Raw genomic sequence first — 22,982 nt, forward strand, 5'->3', positions numbered from 1 at the left:
AAGCTTTTTGTGTTGATTTGCGAGCACTCCTTTAGTGTGTGTTTTCTTTGGGAAGGGGGAATGTAATGCTTTTTTCAAGTGGCTTGCTGAATGAGGTGTAGTTTTGTCTCTTTCTGCGATTTTAAACTCAACAAAACTGTAAAGAGATCTGTTTTCACCTTGAAAGACACTCACGAACTGTAACTGTGTTGCTAATCGCTCAAGTCTGTTGACTAATCTCACCCTAGAATAGCTGTTTGCTGACTTAACTGCTCAGCCAGAAAGTGGTTGAGAGAAAAATATATAGACTCTGTTTCTTCAGGTTTCCCTGCCAGAGCATCATTATCTGTGTATTTGCAAAATGCCCACCTGAACTTCACTCTGTTTGGAGAGGCCCACTGCAGGGAAGTGCTTTCATTGTTGATATCAATCACTCATCATGAGCATTTAGTTTAGAATAAACAAAAGTGTGTCTATTTTTAATTTTTTTTAAAGAAACAGACTAGCAAATCCAGTGAAGATGTTGGATTAGACAATTAAGTAAAAGGATTTGCTAAATGCGACCGTGTGTAAAAGATGTCTCGGGACTATTAGAAAGTGAGGTAATGTGAAAGAGCAGAGGTATGAAAAGAAAAAAAAACAAACCTCCAACACATTTCTAAATGCGGTGCTTTTGAATGGCACTCCGTCTCTAAGGCGTTTTAAGGGGAATGGGGTGCTTTCATTGGCTTGTCACAATGGGCAGTTTACAGGAAATCACATTGAAATAGATTTACTTTCAAGGTGCTGCAATATGTCGAATCAAAAATCATTGCTGACTCATGTTTAATAGCTTACATCCAATAAATAACAAGTGCAAATGTTTACTGCGTACAAGGTGAGCTTTTCTTCAATGTTTCTGCTACAGCAGACTTTTAAGAACAGTAGCCATAAAGGAATGAGGGCAGTAAATGTTAAGACATATAGCTGATAACTCAGTAGTATCAAATATGAGATCTGCAAGCAAACTAAAAATGAGGTCAGATCAGGTGACTGGAGTACACAAAAGCAACAATGGGTGCACATTTGTCGCCAGCAATGAACATCAATACAGTAAAAGTCAGTTGATCTAATAAAGTGACTCCCACTTTTCCAGATTTGATCCCCGAAGCGTTTGTTAAACTCTGCCTTTAACACAAGCTTTGCCCATCTGAGAGTGATGCATTCAGAGGCCTGGTCACATGTTTTAATGCAGCACAGCAGAGTGGTTCCATCACTGTGTCCCCGGTGGATTTGGAGACTTTGCCATTCTTCGCATTCATTTGCGCTTTCCCAGCCTTTGGCTCCTTAAGTGGGTTCAGGTAGATCAGCAGCAGCACATTTGGCATCTTTGCTGTCGGTGCAGGTCCTGAAGCCTTAGACCAGCAACAGAATCAGCACAAAGTGTTCATTTGGTTTTAGAGTGGTGACCCCACTAATGCACTCTAAAGAAAAGCTGTGGGCGGATCGGGTCCCTCAGGAGAGCACTTGCTTGTTACAACATTTTCTTTTTTGACTTGCTGAATCGCTGGTTTAAACGGTTAATATTTGCCACGCACGTTTTACGGCATGTTGTCACTGTTGGATCTCATATCAGTGAATGAATAAAATTACACGTCTGGTTGTGTTGCCTTTGCAGCCGGTTAACTGACAATGAGACCTCAGGCTTGATTTGTACAGAAATGTCATGTACTTGGAAGTTTTGGATTAACATAAAATAACAGCATGGCTATTAGTCCCCGGCAGCAAGCACACAAGCCTTATAAATGGCTCTCACCTTGGCCAAAGTAGTCAATAAGGGATGGCAAGAGGAGGGCGGGCCTCAGATGCTGACCAACCTCTTAATGCCCCTTGTGACTTGTGATGTCTTTGTTTAAGGAGCTTACAAAGTAATGCCCAGAGGTAAAGTGGTACAAAAGGCCGATGGGTGGTCTGAATGTTGATTTGCGAGTCAGAGTGGCTTTGATGTTGCTGTTCCTACACATCCTTTGAAGGCCCGATTAAAGACTTTGCTCAGGATCTGTACCCCTGTGTTCTAACCATACTGCAGGATAAAGGTTCTTTACTGCTCTTAATCCACTGAAATCTTCCCCACATCTTGCGTCTTACTGTTCTGCACGTGTGATCTGAAATTCATCTTAGCTTAACACCATCTACTATTCTCACAAAGTGGAGAATTCAAACTGCTAGTACTGCAAAATATCACTCGAATATGAACTTGTGTTATGTGCGTTTATAAAATCTTTTCTGCCATTGCGGTCATTTTGAAAAAAACATGGTCACCAAAATAATCCAGTACGAAGAAAGGCAAAAGTGTACAGTTCAAACTCTTCGGTTGTCCAACTAGACTGGTAGCATCATACCTAACAGGTGTGTCAAAGCAATAATACTTAAATATTCCCTTTATTATCACAGAAGTGCTGTCAGTGGCTGCCAGTTTAGCATACGGGGGAAAAATGTCTTTGTCCCATTAGATCATCTGGAGTCTGTTTGTTGTTGTACAGTATGTACACAGAGTTCATACGTATGGTTTATTCTGCTGATAATTTCTGCATTAGCATAGCATTCTGAGCTGTGCTGATTTGATCATCTAATTTGATAAAAATGGACTATTCTTTCCTCCCGCAGTGTGTTCTCATTAATCTCCAACTCTTCCACTACCTGTCAATACTTGAACTTTTCCCTCCCCTACCAGTTCATGCCGCCTTACATCCTGCCTCTTCATTTCCATCTCATTCACTTGCCCGACTCCTCTTATTTTTGCAGGAAGCACATGCACGAGTGCTCCCACTGACCCTCCAGTATTCGCTAATTCTTGATGCAAGAACGTGCACAGTCTTGCAGAGAAAACTCGACCCTCTTGGCTCTTAATGAGCATTTGCGCTATGAAATTTGGAGCATTATTCATCACGAAGAAGATTGCCAACTCAAAAGTTGGCGTTCTCAACATGTGTTTTGTCCCCCTGTCATGTCTGTGCACGTGTTTGTGCGTGCATGCCCTTTGGGTAAAACTGTAAGGTTAGGACTTGTAAGACAACACTGCCAAGTCAGCAAGTTGTCGCGACAATGCCGTCATTCCCCTATTTCATTGTCTTTTTTTTTTTTTTTTTTTTTTTTCTTCACTCCTCTTGCCTCTTTTGCGAGGAAGGTCACATGACTGCACTGATACCCATAACACAGGAAACATGGTGCAGCTCTCTTTTGAGCAGCAGCAGCAGCATGATCATCTATCATCTTGCTGTCACCTGCAGCTGCAACTAGAACTCTGTGGTGCAGCAAATCAGAGTTCTGAAGTCTGTGCCGACGTATCGCAATGAGCTGATGTTCTTGAATAAATCGGAATAGCTCACTGAGGTTTTTTCTTTTGGGTCGTTTGTCATAAAACTGCCGTCAACATTGATAATCATCCCATGGCAGAGCAAATAGGTAATGTGTGATACATAATGCTACACAAACCAGTGTCGTGGCGTTCGTGTCACGCTGAGGAAATTGTTCTGAGCAATTAAATTATAACGTTTTAACCTTGGCTGCTTTGTACCAAGACGAATCTTAAGTTTTATTTTATTCGTGTAATTAATTCCAATCATTTTCCTGTGGTAATTAGCTTGACCACAGAGGAGGTGCTTCATTAGTTGCAATGTTCTTTATCGTCAGGTTCTGGATGTTCGTCCTTCATTCTCTGTCGCTCTCTGCCTGAATCTCACGGCTGAGGGGTAAAGAGAACAGAAGGTCAGCAAAGGTTGGGGGATGGAGGGGGGTTGCTGACGCCATTTCATTGTTACGCAGTCTGAAATTCCATTCTCATTCTCATTCCAAGGCGGTAAGGGAAGCATCTAAGTATCGGGACAACTGCAAAGGGCAGACAAAATAACAGAAAAGATTTGGTCAAATTCTGGTAGTTTTGCTTGTTCTTTCTTCTTTCTGTCATTCATGCCTATGAGCTCGGAGAGAGTCAGTGTGGCTCGTGAGAGGAGCGGAGCTCTTACAGAGTGTGGAGGAGGCAAAGCAGAGACAACAGAGCAGCAATGGTCCCTGAAGGTTAGACATAAGAGGGATGTTGCTGAGCAAGCTCTATCACTCAGTTTCACAGCAGGATCACAGAGCGCAGCTCGTCTTTTTTCCTCTCCCTCCATGTCTTCGTGTTCGTTCCTCTCCGATATTATTCTGTTTCTCCCCAGCGTGTCTGTTTTTCTTTGTCTGCTTTCTCTCCCTGTCACTTTTCTTTGCTAATCAGTTTTTATGTCTTCCCGTGTCTCACTTTATTGCCTTTCTCTTTCAGAATTGTTGTCATCTTTCTGTCTCTGGCCGCTGTATTCATCCATCACACTGGAGCTGAAACACTAAATTGGGGTCAATGATGAACTATAAAACTCAGTAACTCATCACTCCTTCTCTTACCCTTGACACTTTGGGCTTCAGCTGTCATGTTTACACGTGCGTGCCTATAAGAGTATGTGACACGTAAGTTGTTTTTGATACATTTCTACAAATCGAAGAGGTGTTTTGTTTTTGTTTTTTTTGTTTTTCTTTCCGGTCCTGGGAAGTAAAGTACATGTGCAGAAGACTTGAGCCATCCACCATTTCTTTCTACAGGATATTGTTAGGAGAACAGTAATTAGATGTAGCGATTTTATTGAGATGTGTGCAAACATAAACGGTCATGCAGTATATAAGGCAAAAACAGAGTTGATTCTAAAGAACTTAAATGCCAGTATTTGCTGTGAGCTTTTTTTTTCTTTCTTGGAATCATACTGAAACCTGAGACCTTCTTGAAAGTCATTCCAAAACCTCTTTTCTAGATGTTGGCTGGAGACTATTTCTGAACAGGAGATGAATCAATTGAAAGGCTTGATGCATCGCTCAGGTCTTTAATGGATTTTTTTTCTCATGGGAACATCACCTTCATATCTGCTCTAGATATATTTTTCTTAAGCTTTTTTCTTAAGCACTTCTTTATTGTCCAGTTTTTCTTCAGATGTGCTATGGACAGATTGGACAACATGCTTAGATACGATTTGGTACAAAACTAATAATTTTTTTTGTCTGTCCAACTGTGTTATCGCTCCCATTTATTTTTTTGGAGACACAGCTAAAGAAATGGGAACAAATGATGTCTTTGCGATGGACTGCTGGTTACAAAATACCTAAAGATGGAATTAAAATTTTTTTATCTCTTGTGTGCGACACTGTTCATCGATTGAGTTGGGTCCCATTTTTATGCTTCAGTGAAATATGGGAATCCAAACACATTTAGATGTAAGGACTTGACTGAAAATGAGTTAATGTAGTAAAAAAAAAGGACATTGAAAGGCGTTAGAAAGTCTGATGACTGTTGCTCACGGCCACTTTAAAAGATTCTTATCATGTCAGGCTGGTTGCAAATGAATTCTAACCATATGAGGGGTGGCTTAAGACCTTTGCACAGAATTGTATTTTTTACCTATTTTCTTATTCACACTGACAGACACTATCCCTAATCGGGATTTCTCCATGCATGTCTAATGAGCGGAATGTGATCAGGGTGCAGTTACTTCACCATATTGAAAGATGAGTCGATAGGCCACAAACATAATTTAGATGCTGCCTTTGTATAACACAAAGAGTGAAAAGCCAATAACTGCAATGGAGGGCTCCTAATCCATTACCTCCAAGCGTGTAGAAAGCCATAAAAATTCTTTAATGTGTTGTCCTTCAGTGCTGCTGGTGAAGGTCTGTTGTGTAATTTAAGGGAGCCTGTGGGCGCCATGCATTCTTCATTGGCGTGCAGCCCTGCAGTCCGGTGATGACTGCCCTCCAATGCATACGTGTTGTGTTGTGTTGTGTTGTTTGTGATGGAACACTGCTGCTGTGCCAGCATATTCCTCAATCCAACAGCTCTGCCCCGGCCGTCCTTCAGACTGGATGCAACCCTCCAATCCCTTCATCCCAACCTGCTGATCCTAAACTATCCCCACTCTGTGCCAAGTGGGCAGGATAGAGCTATGTGTAAGGCCCAGTTCACAACCCTCTTTGTCCTCCAGCAGGGCAGAACACTGTTAACATGATAGATTGAGCGGCAAGACAGAGTTACACAATCACCTCAAGGGGATAAAATACGGCCATCCCTGGAGGATAGAGTTTAGAGGGCAAGCAAAGGAGTATACCTTGCGGTCAACCTCTTCCTGGCAACTGACTGAGTGGATGCAGCTTGTGCTTGTGCTTGAATAAGTGTGTTTTAAATTTGGGGGCAACAGAAGAATCTTTGGGGATGTACTTTATTCAAAAAATGGTCCTTCTTTACTAGGGTTGCCACCTTTCAGAAATGAAAATAAGGGACACCCACCATGGCTCGTCTGGGCTATGACCACCACCGCCGACTCCTTTGGCCACTGCTCGCAGCAGTAATATGTTATTTTGTGCCAGTGTCTTTAGTACATTGGTGATTTAAAAAAAAAAAAAAAAAAAAAAAAAAAAAAAGCAACTTGATTGATACTTAAAGCTTGAAATGCTTTATTACCAATAAACACATTCTCTTATAAAGTGCATTTAATTAAATCTTAAATTAAATCTGTGTGGAGTGTGGAACAATGAACTTGTAAATTATAAAAAAAATAAATTGATAACTTAATGTAACTTTTTAAGTGCAAAACCATATGAACCTCTAGGACATTTTTACTTACAGAGGAAAAAAAACAGAAGAAAAAAAACATTTGTAAACTTTTCTGCTCATTCAGTTAGATACTTCTTTTTCCAGGTGTACTTTTTGTTACTCCTTGCAGCACTGAGTAACTCTTTATATGTATGTATGTATATATATATATATATATTTATATATATATATATATATTTATTTATTCATTTATATATATATATATACGTTTTCTCCGAACAAATGTATTTATTTACTGTTCCATACCTTATCAGTCTCAGCAGATGATTGGGGAATGAAGAACTGACACTTTATACTCATCGCCACTGACTCTGTCCAGCCATAGATGTGCCTCTTCCCATTCACGGCTGTACTTTTGTAAGCGTTTTCGCTTTTGAGGCTGTTGTCGAGCGTCGAGTGTAGTGGACATTATTAAAAATGCGCGGGTTTTGTACCGCGCTTGTGTGTGTGTGTGTGTGTCTCTCTCTCTCTATCTCTCTCTCTCTCTCTCTATCTCTATCTATCTCTATCTCTATCTCTATCTATCTATCTAACTGTGAGTGACAGCACCGCGCGCAGGGAGCCAGACTCACAGAGGAGCGCAGCCGGGACGATTCCGTATTTCAAGGGACGGGTGGCAACCCTATTCTTTACTATCTAGTTATTGTTCTAGTTTGAAATCTTGTTTTGTTTGATTAAAGCACAGTAGGCTACAGATCACAGCTGTTTCCATATTTCCACCCGGAGCTAAAGGAGATGATTAAGTGGTCATTAAAAGAGAGATATTCTGCCCAATTTCTTGAGGTCCTGGTGGTTTGTAATGCGCAAATAGCCTGAGAGCTCAGATCACATACAAAACTGATACTTTCCCTTCTCTGTCATTAGACCATCCCATTAGACTTCCCACTGCTGGGGGTACAGTGAATGCAGCATCATCCTAAGTTTGGGAGGAGAAGAGGAGGCTGGATGACCTTCAGTATTCTGAAATGGATGGACATCTGACTCCCAGATCTATGCGCTTAAGCACAGAAAAAAATTATTTGACATAAAATGTCCCCTTTTAACACAAACGAGTAACAAAAGCGTCAGATGTGGATTTACCATTTTTCTATCCCTTTTGCTGGGTCGAGCCCTTCAGATGACAGACTTTCGTTTTTTTTTTTTCTTTGCGATATGTGATAACACACAACGTTTCCTTTCAATTATGACCAGGTGATTGAACTTGAAAGTTTTTAATCCTCAACTGACCTTAAGTTGAATTGGTCTGTTTTGGATTTTGAGGATTAGAAATGGTGTGAGGATTAATCAGGAGGCATCAGATTTCAGTCTTCTCTCCCTGCAGTCTAAAAGATTATGTCTAAAGCTCAGTCAACCTTTATACTTCCATCTATTTTATGATTTCTGCCACCTGGGGACGATTCACTTGATTAAGTTTTTGTGAGACATTTCTAATTTTTCAAGATTGCAATAATAAGAGAAGGCCTCTTGTCCTTGCCAGCTATAATTTATTGTTTATTGTCTCTGGGTGGTAATATCCTGTTACTGTTTGAATACTTTGACTGCTGCAGTGAATTGACTCTCCGGGCAGCAGGATATGAGAAATGGCGCCGTGAAAGGAGTTAAAAAGACGATATATGATATGCGAGGGAAAGAGATGGATAAAAGCAGGTGATGCAAAAGAGGGATGAAAACCTGTTTTGTGTTGGTGCACCGAGAAGAGATTCCTGTCTGAACATGTAGATTAATGGGAAATGAAAACAAACAGGCCTCCAGACTATTACACACGCTGATACATGTTTTATAAGTATTTTCAAATGCATACACTGTACGTATCTGTGTGTGTATCACGCGTGATTGTCTGCTTTGTGCTGATAAGAGGATTTGTTGAGGAGTGTTTTGATGTTTAAGCTCCAATTTTCGTTCTTTTTTCCAGTTTTGTTCAAGGAGGCCGGGAATTTGATTAAGATTTGATAAGGATTTGTGTTTTGGGGACATTGTTGTGGCATTTCTAGAAAACACTTTGTACTTTTCTGGGCACATCCAAAGAGGAAAGGCTGAGTAGTAACTCTTTAGAAGTGCTTTATGCTAATGTTGGCCCAGCAGCAGGCTCTCTACATTCCAACTAAAGCAAACGTACTTGCTGGATAAAAAGTGTGTGTATGCATGCAACTTCTTATGGAATCTGGCTGGGAAGATGTGTTTCTTTGGTCTCAGGAGAGATTAAGACATTTGACTGCTGGTTTGGACACACAGCAGACACCTGCTGCCTCTACTGCTAAATAAGAGACTCTGCCTCAAACACCAGCACACACACACACACACACACACACATACACTACCAATGGGATTTAAAGGAAAAAAGAAAGAATTCGAGGACCAGAAGTTTTTTGTACCTTTTTTTTTGGTGGAGCGTGCATGTGTGTGGGAAGTGAGTGGCAGAAGCTTTTGGAGCTATTTTGAAAGTGAAAACATAACTGCAAAGTCTGTGTGTGGGTGAGAGTTTTGACATTCAAATAAACATTTTAAAGCATATGCACACACTTACACAAACACGCAGTAATCCTCTTGGCACTCAAGTTTGCACACACACACACATTCCCAGGTTGCAGAAATGTTCCAGGTGTAATTATAGAAAGTTTGCCCCCTGATTCCAGCTGGTAAATGGCTTTGACTCACGTCTCTGCTGGATGTCTGCAGGAGATTTTTCCACTTGTCTAACTAAGGTTATCCAAATTTAATGAGTTTTCCCTCTCCCTGCCGCAAAGCATCGGAGCATTTGGCCAATCTCAGCGATGGTCTGAGACCGCCAGAGGGTTAATGTTTCACTTCCACTCGCACTAAGGCTTGCTGACGTGCCCTTGGGTCAAAGTGAGACCTCTGGAGCTTTCAGGTCGGTTGTTACAGACGCTTTAGAAGCTGTGAAAAATGACCTCTGGTATGGTGGAAAGCTCCCAGTGCAGGTGTTCTGAATAAAGTGGACTAAGAATCAGAAGTAATGAACAGCTCTTTCAGGTCTGATTTAATCGGTCACAGAGTGGATCATTAATAGCATTAATGAGGAAAGTGGGAAAAAATGGAAGGTGTTAAAGCTGTTTTAATTATGGAAGTTAATTTTTAGGCTTCAAACCTATCGAAACCTACCAATAACTGTAAAGCAGTTTGAATAGATGTTATGGAAATTATTCATTGGTTTTGTCTGTTTCTTTTGTTTAGCCGTTATGTATGTGATGGGAGCCCTGGGACCTGCAGCTGGTTACCTGCTGGGAGGCGTCCTCATAGGCTTCTACGTTGACCCCAAAACTGTTGTGAACATCGACCAGAATGACCCCCGCTTCATTGGCAACTGGTAAATATGCATGTGCATCTGCATGCCTGCCTGTTTCCTTCAGTTTCACTCCCCTTATGTGTTAATCAGTCTTTCACCTTTACGACCAACCTTTGCTTGTCTTTTTTTTTTTCTCTCAGGTGGAGTGGCTTTCTCCTGTGTTCCATAGCTATGCTTCTGGTGATCTTCCCCATGTTTGCCTTCCCCAAAAAGCTGCCTCCACGCCACAAGAAGAGGAAGAAGAAAAAGATGGGGTCACCAGGCGACGTGTCCAGCGACGATGATGTGATGAAGGAGAAGTCCAGTAGCAAAGGCCAAAATGTGTCCTCATCTATGGGCTTTGGAAAGGATATCAAAGGTGAGAAATGGATCATTTTACTTCTGATACTGAGGTGTAAGTAGTATCGATCATAAAGGAACTGTGAGCTACTGATGTACAAAGTCTGTAATCCAATCAAAGCTGGGGATTAGTCATTTTATCCAATAATGGAAGCTTCATTGAGATCTCTTTTAAAGATAATGTAGATCTATGTATGACTGTGTCGACACAGATGACTGATGAAGATGAAGCAGTAAAGCGCAGCAGGTTTGGTTGGCACTGGCTTCCATTAAATAAATATATTAAATACTGCACCTATATCCTTTGCTGCTGTAGCATTTTGGAACGTATTCCCTGTGCCAAACATAGCAGGAATCTCCCGGTTTTCCCTCCTGCTCATGCAGTTTCCCCTTGCCTGATTTTTGCTGTCGGTTCTCTTTTTAAATGAGCTCTCAGGAGACTTCCATCACATTTCTTCACAATGGAGTCGACAGGCTGCGCAGCAGATCTAGAAAGCCGTGTTCGTGTTTGCCATCACACACTTTAATACCTGCACTATACTGTATATTTGACATGGCTGCACGCTCATAATTAATGCTTCTATGCACAACCAGTGCAGTGAAAACAGTGTTTTGTCTTGGGGATGCACATGGTGCGAATCATAAATGTGTTACAGCTTCATCAGTTCAGTGCTCACTCAGCTGCTGCTTTATTTGTCTCAGCAGGACGTTTTGGGCTTTTGCGCAAACCGCGGCCAATTTCGCAGACTCAAGCACTTCAGCGTGTAGTCCTGGGATGTATTTTAGTACAGTGCATGTCTTTCAGTTGAGGTGTGCATGTTTGTCTATTGCACAAATTCAGCAATTTCTATGAAAGATACGCTGTAATGAAGTGGCTGTTTTCCTAAGGTTTTTTTTTTTTTGCCCTTCAGATCAAAAATAAACCGTGAAAAAATGCTAACACTGAATGTTCTCAGTAATGAGCACATCAGAGGGACAAACTTTTGATTTTGGAACGTTCCAGAGGCCTTGGTCTGCCACTGTGAGAAAGCAGCTCCCCTTGAAAGGTACAGACGTGAGGAAAAATGACTGCTGACACAGTGACACGTTTATATATAAAAAAAAAAAGGTGATGAATTACGCGGCAGGATTACAAATGCAGGTATTTTAGTACTGTTTGACTCAACCTCGTTGCTTCTATTCAGTAAAATTAAAGATGGATTTAAGTTTAGTGTGCAGCTAAATCTATTTTTATTATTATTAGCGCAATCTTTTAATTTGCTGCCATTTGTTTGGACTGTAAATATAGCCGGTTTGATGTGGTAGATCTAATACAGCTCGAACACTGGCCTTTGTAAGAGGATCAGCGACCGGTCATGATTAGCTCCATCTACATTCAAGGAAAATTCCAGGAAGTTAAACCAGGACAGTAATCGCCCCAAGTGCACGTGTGAGAGTATTGCAGCAAGATGGACTTTTTCTCATTTTCTGGCTCGACTCAACTGTGCATGTACTGTGAATCCCAGTCCCTTAAAGATTTGCTATCTCTATTCTGAAATGATACGGAAAGAGAGACTTGAGAAGAGATTATTTTCATGGTGTTGTCGGACACCTGTTAGCTACAAAGGTGGACACTTTTACTTACATACACAATCACCTTGAGTTATTACATTGTATTTGTTTTAAGGTTACTGTCAAGAAGTTATTTAATGATATTTGTCTAACTGCAACAGCATTTTACATCGAAATACAAGGGAAATGGGAACCAGGTGGAACATTTTTTTTCCAATACATTTTGAACTTTTTGAGTCTGATTTGATGTCAGATCCATCGCTTAGACTGACCAGCCAACATAAATGTACAACATAAATGATGTACCACTATGACCTTTCTCAGCAGCAAGAGAAACGTATTTGGAAAAACAGACGAATGAAACAGGTTGACTAAGTTGTCAAACCAATTCCAACAAAACAACAAGTTTGGCAACTACAGCGAGCCAGGGGTCTGTCTGATTAAGAGAGCAGCTGCCGTAGATGCCAGCAGGACTCGGCCATCTGTCCCCCTCCAGACAAGATTACAGTCCAGCTCTCAGGAATGAAATAATTAGTGTTACTATTTTATTCCTATCTTTGATCTGGGACCAACCGCGCTGACAGATGCTTCTAACATTTCCCCACCTACAACAAGATCAGTGGAATTGGTGCTGGGGCGGCTATTCCCCCATCAGAGCTCCGTGTCATGTAGTTCGACTGGCCGACTTCCTAATAACCTTTGTGATAAAAGGAACTGATAATCCACTTCATGTTCCTTGTGCCTTTTCTTTTGTGTCTGCTTAGCTTTGTTGCATTTGCTCGTGAGCACATGATAGCCTCATGACTATAAAGCCATAATGTGCTCCTTCAGTCGTGGTTTAAAACCTCTGCGCACAGACAGGACAGAACTGGAGATGGCACTGAAACTCGTGACACTCACAGTGCTTGGACTAAGACAACATGTTTTGATGCAAAGTGGGGAACCCAAAAATTACTTACTTACTTTAATTACTGTTGATATTTTTTGACAGATGGACCTTTTCTTGCCTTTTGGAAAGAAAATCTTTGGCCGTCGTTCCGTTTACACACAAACCCTTTTTGTCAACTGTAGACACGGACTCATCCCTTTTTGTATAGATGATTCCAAGACGGTTCCCCTGAAAAAGAAGAAAAGAAAGACGTAGAGACTCGACTGGTAGCAGCATATCCTGGGCCTTCCTCCGTGCTGTCCAGTTGTAGCAAAATGCACAAACTACATGAGTATCTGGGGTCCCTGTGGACCTGCAGAAGATCCTCATTCTGTCAAACGGCTTGGCAAATAAACACATCTGCATTGTCATGATGGAAGAGTTCGTTTGCACCAGTGACTGTGTATCTCGAGCAAGGACATTTAAGGCAAACTTAACTCACACTAGAGTTAAAAACATAGATCTTAGTGGTCAGACTTACTGTGAAATGATCTCCTAAAGGTAGTGCCATTGAAGTCATTAAAGCAAAAATGATCATTTCACAATTTTAAGCAAGATAAGCATGTTGTTTTGTTTAATGTGGAGAATAAGGGGAAAATGTAGCATGGGGATGACTTTTACCAAGGTCTCAGAGCAGATAGGTAGCTCGGCCCTTAACTGTTATTTCTTAGTGATGTAACGAATTAACAGGAACCAAAGTCGCAAAGATGTTTCAACAATCGTGTTCAAAGGATTTCTAGAGAGCCAATCAAAGCCCCCGTTTCACTGCAAAAGACTGTCTGGAAGATTTAGCAAAAGCGTTAATCAAACCATTTTAGAACAAACCTTGTGGACTGACGTTAAATAGAGCTAAGGTTGGTAGGGCTGGATTGACCATGCTTTGGGCTTGTTTTGCAGCCAGAGACGAGAAACATTTGATAGAAGGAAAAAAAACTGACAAAAAACAGAGCATGGCTTCTACAACAGAGCAACGATCTAAATGTGTTTCAAAAGCAACAATGAACCATATCGGGGAGTACAAATTGTGGGTTTTACCATAACCCTTCAAGTCCCTGCTACATTAACATCACAGCCTCATATTAGCTATGCGTGCCAAATTGCCGCAGAATATCAGAACCAAACCTACTCTTGAGGCTCGTGTCCTTTTTATTCATTGTTATGGAACCATTTCAAATAGATATTTAAAAGAAGCAACATTTCTTGAACACTGATGAAGCAACAGTTTGGGCAGTGGTGCCCGAACCATGCCAGTGTATGAAGATTAACAGGCCCTTATGTTTTCTTTTCCCATAAACTCCTGAGTTGGGTTTCTTCTGAACTGATGAGTTGAAAGTTGCAGGGAATTCTCAGATAGCGCTGAATGTTATGAGGATTGTGATTTCCTGATAGTGAATCAGGTGAAATCCAGCATCCACAGAGTGCAGATGGCAGACTCCAACAAACACCAAGTAGCCTGGCAAGCCTGAATGTTTTACATAATCAGATCATTCAAACCCTCCTGAATTCCAGGACTGCATTTTCATGGACCTGCCAGCTGGTTATGTGATTGAGACGGGTTGGCTTTCAGTGCGGGATGGGTTTTTATGGATCCAGGAATTTCTTTTTTGGTCAGGTATGCCATCTGTGACTGCTTCTATTTTTACATGCCCCAGTGCAGGATACGAGCAGAAAAGCATTTTTGACATATTTACCATTGTACATCCGCTGCTTCCCATGTTCTCCAGCTTGTTCACAGACGGGGTGCAACAATGGAACACGCATTTTATTTCATGCAGACTGTTCAAGGCAAGAGTTCTCTTTGATATCAGAGTTTTGTCTTTAGGGATCAGTGAAAATCACATGCTAATAAAGTTTGCCCTGTCTCAGTTGCTGTAAATGCAAAAGCTGAATCAGGCTAATTTGGCCCCACAGCAGTAATAAAACTACAAATCATACCCCGATGTCGTCATTCTTACTCCATCATAGCAATGGCAAATATGCCCTTTATGTCTGCTTCAGGGCTGCGCCCATGTGATGTGGCCACAATGATGCGTGTTCGCTCAAAAGTCATGTGATCCAGGCTGTATGTATTAGTTTTGTGCATCCATCGTGCCACATGTGTGCGCTGCACAGATTCTTAAAGATAAGAGATGAGACCACAACTGTTGACACAGCCAGGTAAGTAAAGTGTCGAACTCTCAATTGATTGTTCGTTAATAACATGAGTGTTCTGCACAGGAATCACTGAGCATCTGTGTGTTCAAGCATTGTGCTTTTGTTTTTGTTTTTTAATTGAATTTTTTTAAGCAAGAATGCCAACTCAGACTGAGACATGGCTGAGTGCATCTTTTAAATGTGAGACTGTTTATTTATGTGTGCCAGCTTCAAAGACTATAATATGTGGTGTGAACTTAGTGTATTGTTACGTAAGGTTTGTTTGGGTTGCAGATGCAACATTATGTCAGTGAGTGACATCTAAATGGGGAGGCTGCTTGTGTATTAATTACTGCAGGACTGTAACAAGGTGCTCCTCTCTTGTCCTCTCTTGTATGCTGATCCAGATCTCCCCAAGGCTGCGCTGAGGATCCTCAGCAACATCACCTTCCTGTTTGTCAGCCTGTCCTACACTGCTGAGTGTGCCATTGTCACGGCCTTCATCACATTCATCCCCAAGTTTATTGAGTCGCAGTTTGGCATTCCTGCCTCCAGTGCCAGCATATACACAGGTAAGTCTATTTGTATGCATTTCAAATACGGTTCTGTATGCCAGCACCGTGTTTACTGTGGCATTTTTAGGCACTCACTGCTTCATTCTTCCATACAAAACGTCATTGCATTACAGCAGAGTCAGTCATGTGTTTGAGTTGCTTGCGGGGGAGTGCAGTCACAGTCCCTTGTGGGGTATCATGAAGGATGTGTGGGAGCCTGTGATGACAGTATTACTGGTTCCAGCTGTCTGTAAAAAGAGCTAAGCTCCATAACTACCTATTTACATATGCTTAATATTATTTTTAGGCTTGTAAAGTATAAGAAAATGTCCTAAATGTGGAGAGATATTAAAGATGGGTATCAGAGATATTTAACTTTTCAAACTGGATTCATATTTGCTCACTCTGTTCCTCGTGTATGCAGTGATTCACAAGTAAAGAACAGTAATGAGTCATGGAATCCTTTCATTCAGTGATACATTTCTATTACATCCACTGACTGTAACACACAAGTCTTTACTGAGTCCAGGAAACACAATCATCACAGTGTGGAGGCTGAGAGAGATATATATATATATATATATACACACACACACACACACACGCTTGCAACACATACAGTATATAAGGTGCAAAAAGATCCAGTTTAATCCCTCAGTTGTGTCTGAGCCAGTGTTGCTAATGCACAACTAATCTGGTAGCAGGATTATAGCAGTAAGGAGTGATCGAAAACCCAATTATGGTTTTGAAAGCAAAACAAGTGTGTGTACTTGCATTTGCGTGTGCCAAGTATACTGGCTCACATACGCTTACTTTCGAGACACACGAAAAAAAAAAAAGAAAACGCACCCAAGGCTTCATCTCATCTGCTTGTTACCAGGATACAAGGGGTAAAGGCAAACGGGTGGTACAGTTACCATGACTACCCAAACGCTGCCAAGTTACTGGGTTGTGATGATGGCTGGAAATGAGGAGGAGAGGCCACTCCTGTTGATGGGAGTTCTGTGCTTCTCCGGAGAACCAGGTGGACTGGACTACTGTGGCATTTCCCAGATGATTGAAACGAGTCGTTTGGAAATCATTCAGTCGGGTTGATGAGGTCTGGGTTTTATACAATTGTATATATTTTCATTAAAACCGAATGAACAATCTGGGTTAACTTTTGACAGTTTTAAGCAACAGACGCTTACAATAAGGAACATTTAGGAACCCAAATTCAAGTCAAACACTTGCCGAGGAAATTTGATGTCGACACATCTTGTGTACAGGGGTCGTTGTAACTTTGTTTTGGTAGTTTTTATTCCACGTATTAACATGCTAAAAATGTCCACATTAAAAGATGATGGAGATTTTTCAGCAAAGATGCAAAGATTAGAACAATCTTATCAATCTAAGCATTGATAAACACTTCTTTGGCACCAGCCTACAATCTCTTCAGGCTTTTTTTTTTTTTTAAATTTATGAATCGATTAGCACTGATCAGCCCACAGGCTCATAAGTTGAATTAGCTTAATATCTGTTGAGTGTGCTTCTCATTGCACTGCTTCAGTGCTTATAATAGTGTTAACATGATCTAATTTTCTAATGCACTTAATTATCATTATATTCTTATTCATTACGTAAAACCTAATTAGCCACAGTCCCATCAAAATTATCAGCGACCTGCAGTAAATTACTAAATAATGCAGTGCAATAATATTACACATTTGAAGCTTTTATTTAATGCGTTCCCTCTACACTTACATTTACGTTTCATTTGAGGTTTAAAGCTGGGCTGCAAATTATTTACAAAAAAAAAGTCTTTTTCTCTGACCTGCAGTCTGGGAGCAAAATATTCCCATAATAATCTATAATGACTTATTTTTGCTGTGTTGCAGTGTGCCTGGTTGGTCTAATGTATGGGCAATAGATGAGGTTGGTGATCAATTTTCCTGTTTGTAACGTGTCAGCACTTCTTTGTAGGCCATAAACGGAGGAAGTGGGTATTTTTGAAATGGCCACATAGGCCGACACGTCCTGAGAGTTATGTTCTGAACAAACGAGGAATACGATACAGCCCCAAAGACCTCGAAAAGAAACTATCTGCAATCTCTAAAATGACCACTTTGTTGAATCTGTCTCATGAGCTGTTAAATAGCTGCCACTGCTACATATTCATTAGATGTCGCCACAGAAATAGAACTGTAACATATCACACATGCCCCCCCCCCACCTGCAGTTTCCCCCTCACTGCTGCTGGGCTTTCTGGTCGTTTCTCTGACTTTTTCTCCACTTTTTCGGTGCTTCGTGTCTCAGCCAATAATCCTTTTAAAGAAACGCATCTTTCAGTCTGATCGTTTGTCTTTATATATTTTCTTTTGTACCTTTTTAAAGTATTTCTTTTTGATGTCTGTAAAATGGCCATCTGCTGCGGGGATTCTGTAACACATGCAAATGTTATAAAAAGAAGGGACAAACAGGCCGTTGCATTAATGTCGATAAAGCTATTAATCCAGATGGAATCCATCACGTGGCATTAACACAACATCATGGTATTTGTGTGTGCGTGCCGTGCTGCAGGTCGCTGTGAGTGCGATATCTGCTTCTACAATGTAAATACTTGATAATGAAATAAACACGCACTTATGATGATAATAATTTACCACTGTCTGTTGCCTGGCTGTCACCTGGTGCTCTGTGTCTTCGTTTTTCCACACGAACACGCTTGCTGATGCAGGGAGAAGCCACACGACATTTCTTTCATACCTTTGTCATTTCTCTGCTGATGCTCCTTCTGACGACCCCCCGCCCCCGCTGACTGACCCCGTCTCGCTCATTACCCGGCCGTTTGAGCCCGTGGCCGAACTCCCAGGCTGTCATGTGCAGTCACCCCGGGCCGTCATTTTTGCACGATGACACTTGGCACTGGCTCAGTCTCGCTAGCAGCCAGTATTGCCTTTTGCTGTCAGTTTGACTGGCTTAAGGGATCGGAGAGCACGTGTCTCAGCCTGAAATGACTCAGTGGTTACCCGCAGCATGGCCTGGTCGCAGTGATACAGCAGAGCCTATTTTGGGCTCTCTTTCTCTCTGTGGAGTCATTTATTCTTAGTTTAATGGGGGAAGTCACGTTGAGATTGATAACTCACAGTCTTTCTCTTCAGTCTTTCATATATTGATTAAAACACTGTATATCTCTTGCACTTATTCGTTCGGGAATTCAGTGTTGACTTGATTTATTTATTTTTTTTAAATATATTTTTTTTGGTGTGAGTTGCAGCACTTCCACCATCTGACAATTTGTTTCTGTTTTTTCTGTCTCACAGGTGTGATCATCGTGCCCAGCGCCGGGGTGGGCATCGTGTTGGGGGGTTACATCATCAAGAAGCTGAAGCTCGGCGCAAGAGAGTCGGCCAAGCTGGCCATGATCTGCAGCGGCGTGTCTCTGCTCTGCTTTTCCACGCTCTTCATAGTCGGCTGCGAGAGCATCAATCTGGGAGGCATCAACATACCCTACACAACCGGGTGAGGCAGAGTCTCACCAAAATCTAAACCAAATCTAAGCCTGTACTGCAAAATTGGTTGAGGCTTTTTCCGCGTAAAGAGCAGCAGCACATTTAGTAAATTTCTTATTTTTCAGGCTCATTGTGCAGGTAGTTTTTATTTCTGTGAAGGGTGTGGGCTCGGGACGCTATCGCCGCTCATGTGTTGTGGCGTTGTGTTGTGTTGTGTTGTGTTGTGTTGTGTTGTGTTGGGTTGAGTGCAAATGATTAATTAGCGGCACTGGCATCTGCTCTCATAGCCCCGGTGAATCACTTCGCCACCTCTATTTCTGAGGCTGTTGCCCGACACCACTTCGGCAACCGGCTGCAGCGTTAACAGTCAGTCATCTGATGTGTCAGCCCTGCAGGCGGAAACATGGAGCTCGTTGGCACACGAGCACTCTCACGCAGACACATGGAGGCATCATCCACACACTGACCTTGGATGATGCAAAATACCCAACGATCACGATACCGTTCGTTACGAGAGTGAAGATGTTATGGTTGATTGTGGAGGCCAGATGCAGCAGCCAAAATAGCTTCTAGGCTTTGTTTATCTGGGTAATAATGGAAGCATTCAACCATGGCCCCTGTCCCCATGCTCTGCAAGCGAGAGTAACAGCTGGGCTCAAAATGTACCAGTTGTTTCAACACTGTTACATTCAGAAGCATTAATGTACATGTTCAGATCTCTGCACACCTCCACGCAATGGACTCAGATGTGTGCACAGAGAACAGAGTGGAGGAGGGGGCAATTTGAACTGATTGCATTTATTTTAGGTCCTCAAACCTGTGCCGTCTCCTGGTTCTCTGCTCAAAACGTCCCAAACACAAGAAAGAATGAAGAAAAATGGGACATGCCAGCAGAGCTGGGTGTCTCTGTGGGGAAACACACCACCACACACTTCTAGTGGGTCATAAAACATGAGGAGGATTTTGCTTAATCTGAAGATGGCTCAAAATCCAGAATTTTTATATATATATATATATATATATATATATATGGTATAAGGGTACATTAATGCACTTTTTTTTTTTTTTTTTGAGAATTCAGCAAAATACAGAGAAACCACACTTACAATGTCTTTTACAATCTTGTGTATGTAATATTAGACTGGGTGCAAAAGTTCAGAGCTGTCATCCAATGAAAACATTTGATAACATTAGAAAATATGCCAAAGAGGACTCTGAACTGTTGAGCAGCCAAATGCTCTTGAAAGCCAGAATGGAAAAACATTTCACTTTTGAGACTACTTTCTCTGTTTGCATATTTGCTATGCTGCCTTACACACTGTCCTAGTATTTTTGGAAACTGCGTTGTTACCTATACGAAAAGTACTTTTGTTATCAAGACCATACAGGCAAATCAGCCTCAGCACTCTCAGAAATCCAGCAAATACTCATGTAAGTGTCAAACTACTAAACCCCTGTGTATGGTACTGAGTTGATCAAGGTAACCACTTGCCGAATAGCCTGTGTGTTCTTTAAAGTCCCAGAGCTGACTCATTAATGACCGTGGTTCTTGTTTGAGGGTCAACGAGACTGGCCTCGTTATGAACAGGATCGGTCACCAGTCATGGGTAGCACCCACATGAGGAATCTTTAGCTCAAACCTCCCTTTTACGTCTGCACTCCAGTCTCGTGTCTAGACTCTGGCTATGCTGCCTGCAGACAGGCGGAAAGGTATGGACAGGGCCAAGAGGCTAATCGGGTTATGTAATCTTCTTAAATAAACGCGACAGTGTTACATGATTATGATGTTCAGATGATATGTCTACTTAAAAGCTAGACTGTTGTCTCTGTTAAAAGACCTTTTTGTTCATGGTAAAGCCTCACAACTTTAAATTGTTTCCTGTCCAGCGTCTGCAGTGTTGAAGCAGATTAAGCCGCTCGCTCTTTTGGCTCTGTGTTTGGTTGTTTTTTTCTTTTTTTGCAGTGCAGCGTGGGCTCAGTGACAAACATCTGGAGGGTTCAGGGAAGGCCGGGGTTTAGCCTGGAAAAGGACACGTGCAATCAGCGCAGCAAAGCCTGCGACATGGTCAGGACAGTGTCGCTGTTATGTCAGGATAAGCTCAATACGCCATCCACTGTGACAGCTAATGTGAAAGTGTAAAGGATCTTTTCGTGTTCCTGTGAGAAGTGATGGTCCACTGATTTAACAGGCAGCTGAACTGACTTGTTATTTTTTTTTTGTTTGTTTGTTTTACTGATTTCCATCAGATATTTCCATACTGCATTCTCAGGAAAACGAGCAATGAGGAAATATTGGCACTGTATACAACCCAACATACACAACGTGACCCCCCCTCCCGTTATGTTGCACGGGCCTGTCCCTGTCAGTTCCGCGGGATTCGGAGCGAAGCTTTCCAGAGAAAACCCAGCCCTCGCTTCACTGCTCCTGGTTTAGACAACGCCAAAGTTCTGTCTGGCTTAGAGCAACTGTTCCCACGCCGGCCAGAGAGACAGCTGAGGTGCCGCTTCCTCGGCGCTGCGTCTCGTGTCATCACACAGGCCGGTCGAGCGCAAAGTCAAAGCTAATTAATAGTTATGAGCAGATTATTTACTAGACGCCTGTAAATATTTGCAAGAGGATTGGGAACATCTTGACAGAACAATAAATAGAAAAAAGAGAAAAAAGTCAGTCCAGTGAAGTGTATTACTTGTTCTTGACAAATTTTTTGCTCTCCTTATATTTGCCTCCTGCAGTCCCACCCTGACCATGACCCACAGGAACCTGACGGGCAGTTGCAACGTGAACTGTGGCTGCAGGATCCATGAGTACGCTCCGGTGTGCGGCTCTGACGGCATCACCTACTTCAACCCCTGCCTGGCTGGATGCAGCACTGTGGGCAACGATAGCACCGGGGTGAGGGCAGCTTCAACTGCACTCATAACGCCTGTTGTATTCCTGTCAAAATAAGTAACTTCTACAAGGGATTAGTGAACAGTATTCCAAAGAGTCTTGATAAAGGACACACAAATCATTGCTGATACACAAAGATTTGCGCGTTCCCCTCCCATAGCTCCAGAGGTGCAGGAAGTGATTCCACAGACAGGAAACGATGTCAATACAAGGAAAGAAATGTTTAGATACTTTGTCCAGATGACTGTGATTGCCCCACTTGGTTGGTGCCTCCCAATCTAATGTCCTCTCAGCAGAATTGGCAGCAGATTTCCTGCTGAGTTTCCTGGCTTGTTTTGTCTCCAGATCAGGAACTACACTGACTGCGGCTGCGTGCAGAGCAGACAGGTCATCACTCCGTCCTCCGGCGGCCAGGTCAACCAGCTCCAGCTGGTCATCGTCAAAACGTACCTGAACGAGAACGGCTACGCCTTGTGGGGGAAGTGCGACCGCACCTGCAACACACTCATCCCTTTCCTCATCTTCCTCTTCATCGTCACGCTCATCACCGCGTGTGCCCAGCCCTCCGCCATCATCGTCACACTCAGGTAAGAAACCACCTCTGCCCGTCATTTTTCACATTTGAACGCCGTCAATTCGTGATATTTCATGCCGTTTTGTCTTCTATCAGGTCCGTTGATGAGCAAGAGAGGCCGTTTGCTCTTGGGATGCAGTTTGTTTTGCTCCGAACTCTTGGTATGTTTCTGATCATTAGCACCGCCTACGCCATCATCCCAGTTCACAAGACAGCGACAGTTTCAGAAAGCACAGCAGGTGTCGGTTGGGGAAAAGTAATGCTTTTGTAATTAATTTTTAGTAATGAGGCTTTAAACAGCCTCCTGAGCAGTTCAAGGAGTTGGCACACAACATGCAGCCAATTTCCTCTCCTGCTGGTCTATAATCCACTTCTCCAGAAATACTTTCTCCTGCTTGCTAACAGAGAGCAGGAAATGCTGCACTATAGTGAACCTCTTTGACCCTTTTGGTTTCATAGAAGTAGCAAAACCCGGAGGGTGAGTGAGCTCTGCCGTAACATGCCTCCGATCAACTAGGTATTGCCGTGGGAACTTAAAGCTGCCACATCATGTTACAAAACTCCTGCACAAA

General features: G+C 42.2%; 1 protein-coding gene across 3 annotated transcripts in view; it reads left to right on the forward strand.

The window, feature by feature from the left end:
- Positions 1 to 22,982, forward strand: part of slco5a1 (solute carrier organic anion transporter family member 5A1) — a 38,223-nt gene that overhangs the window by 11,561 nt on the left and 3,680 nt on the right. For all 3 annotated transcript variants that reach the window (XM_075452192.1, XM_075452193.1, XM_075452194.1), the window contains 7 exons: positions 9,839 to 9,971; positions 10,091 to 10,308; positions 15,309 to 15,473; positions 18,758 to 18,956; positions 21,680 to 21,839; positions 22,182 to 22,423; positions 22,507 to 22,571. In XM_075452192.1, the coding sequence (XP_075308307.1) occupies positions 9,839 to 9,971; positions 10,091 to 10,308; positions 15,309 to 15,473; positions 18,758 to 18,956; positions 21,680 to 21,839; positions 22,182 to 22,423; positions 22,507 to 22,571 (1,182 nt within the window). The remainder of the gene's footprint in view (positions 1 to 9,838; positions 9,972 to 10,090; positions 10,309 to 15,308; positions 15,474 to 18,757; positions 18,957 to 21,679; positions 21,840 to 22,181; positions 22,424 to 22,506; positions 22,572 to 22,982) is intronic.

The sequence above is a fragment of the Odontesthes bonariensis genome, chromosome 20 (assembly GCF_027942865.1).
Source record: "Odontesthes bonariensis isolate fOdoBon6 chromosome 20, fOdoBon6.hap1, whole genome shotgun sequence".
NCBI lineage: Eukaryota > Metazoa > Chordata > Actinopteri > Atheriniformes > Atherinopsidae > Odontesthes > Odontesthes bonariensis.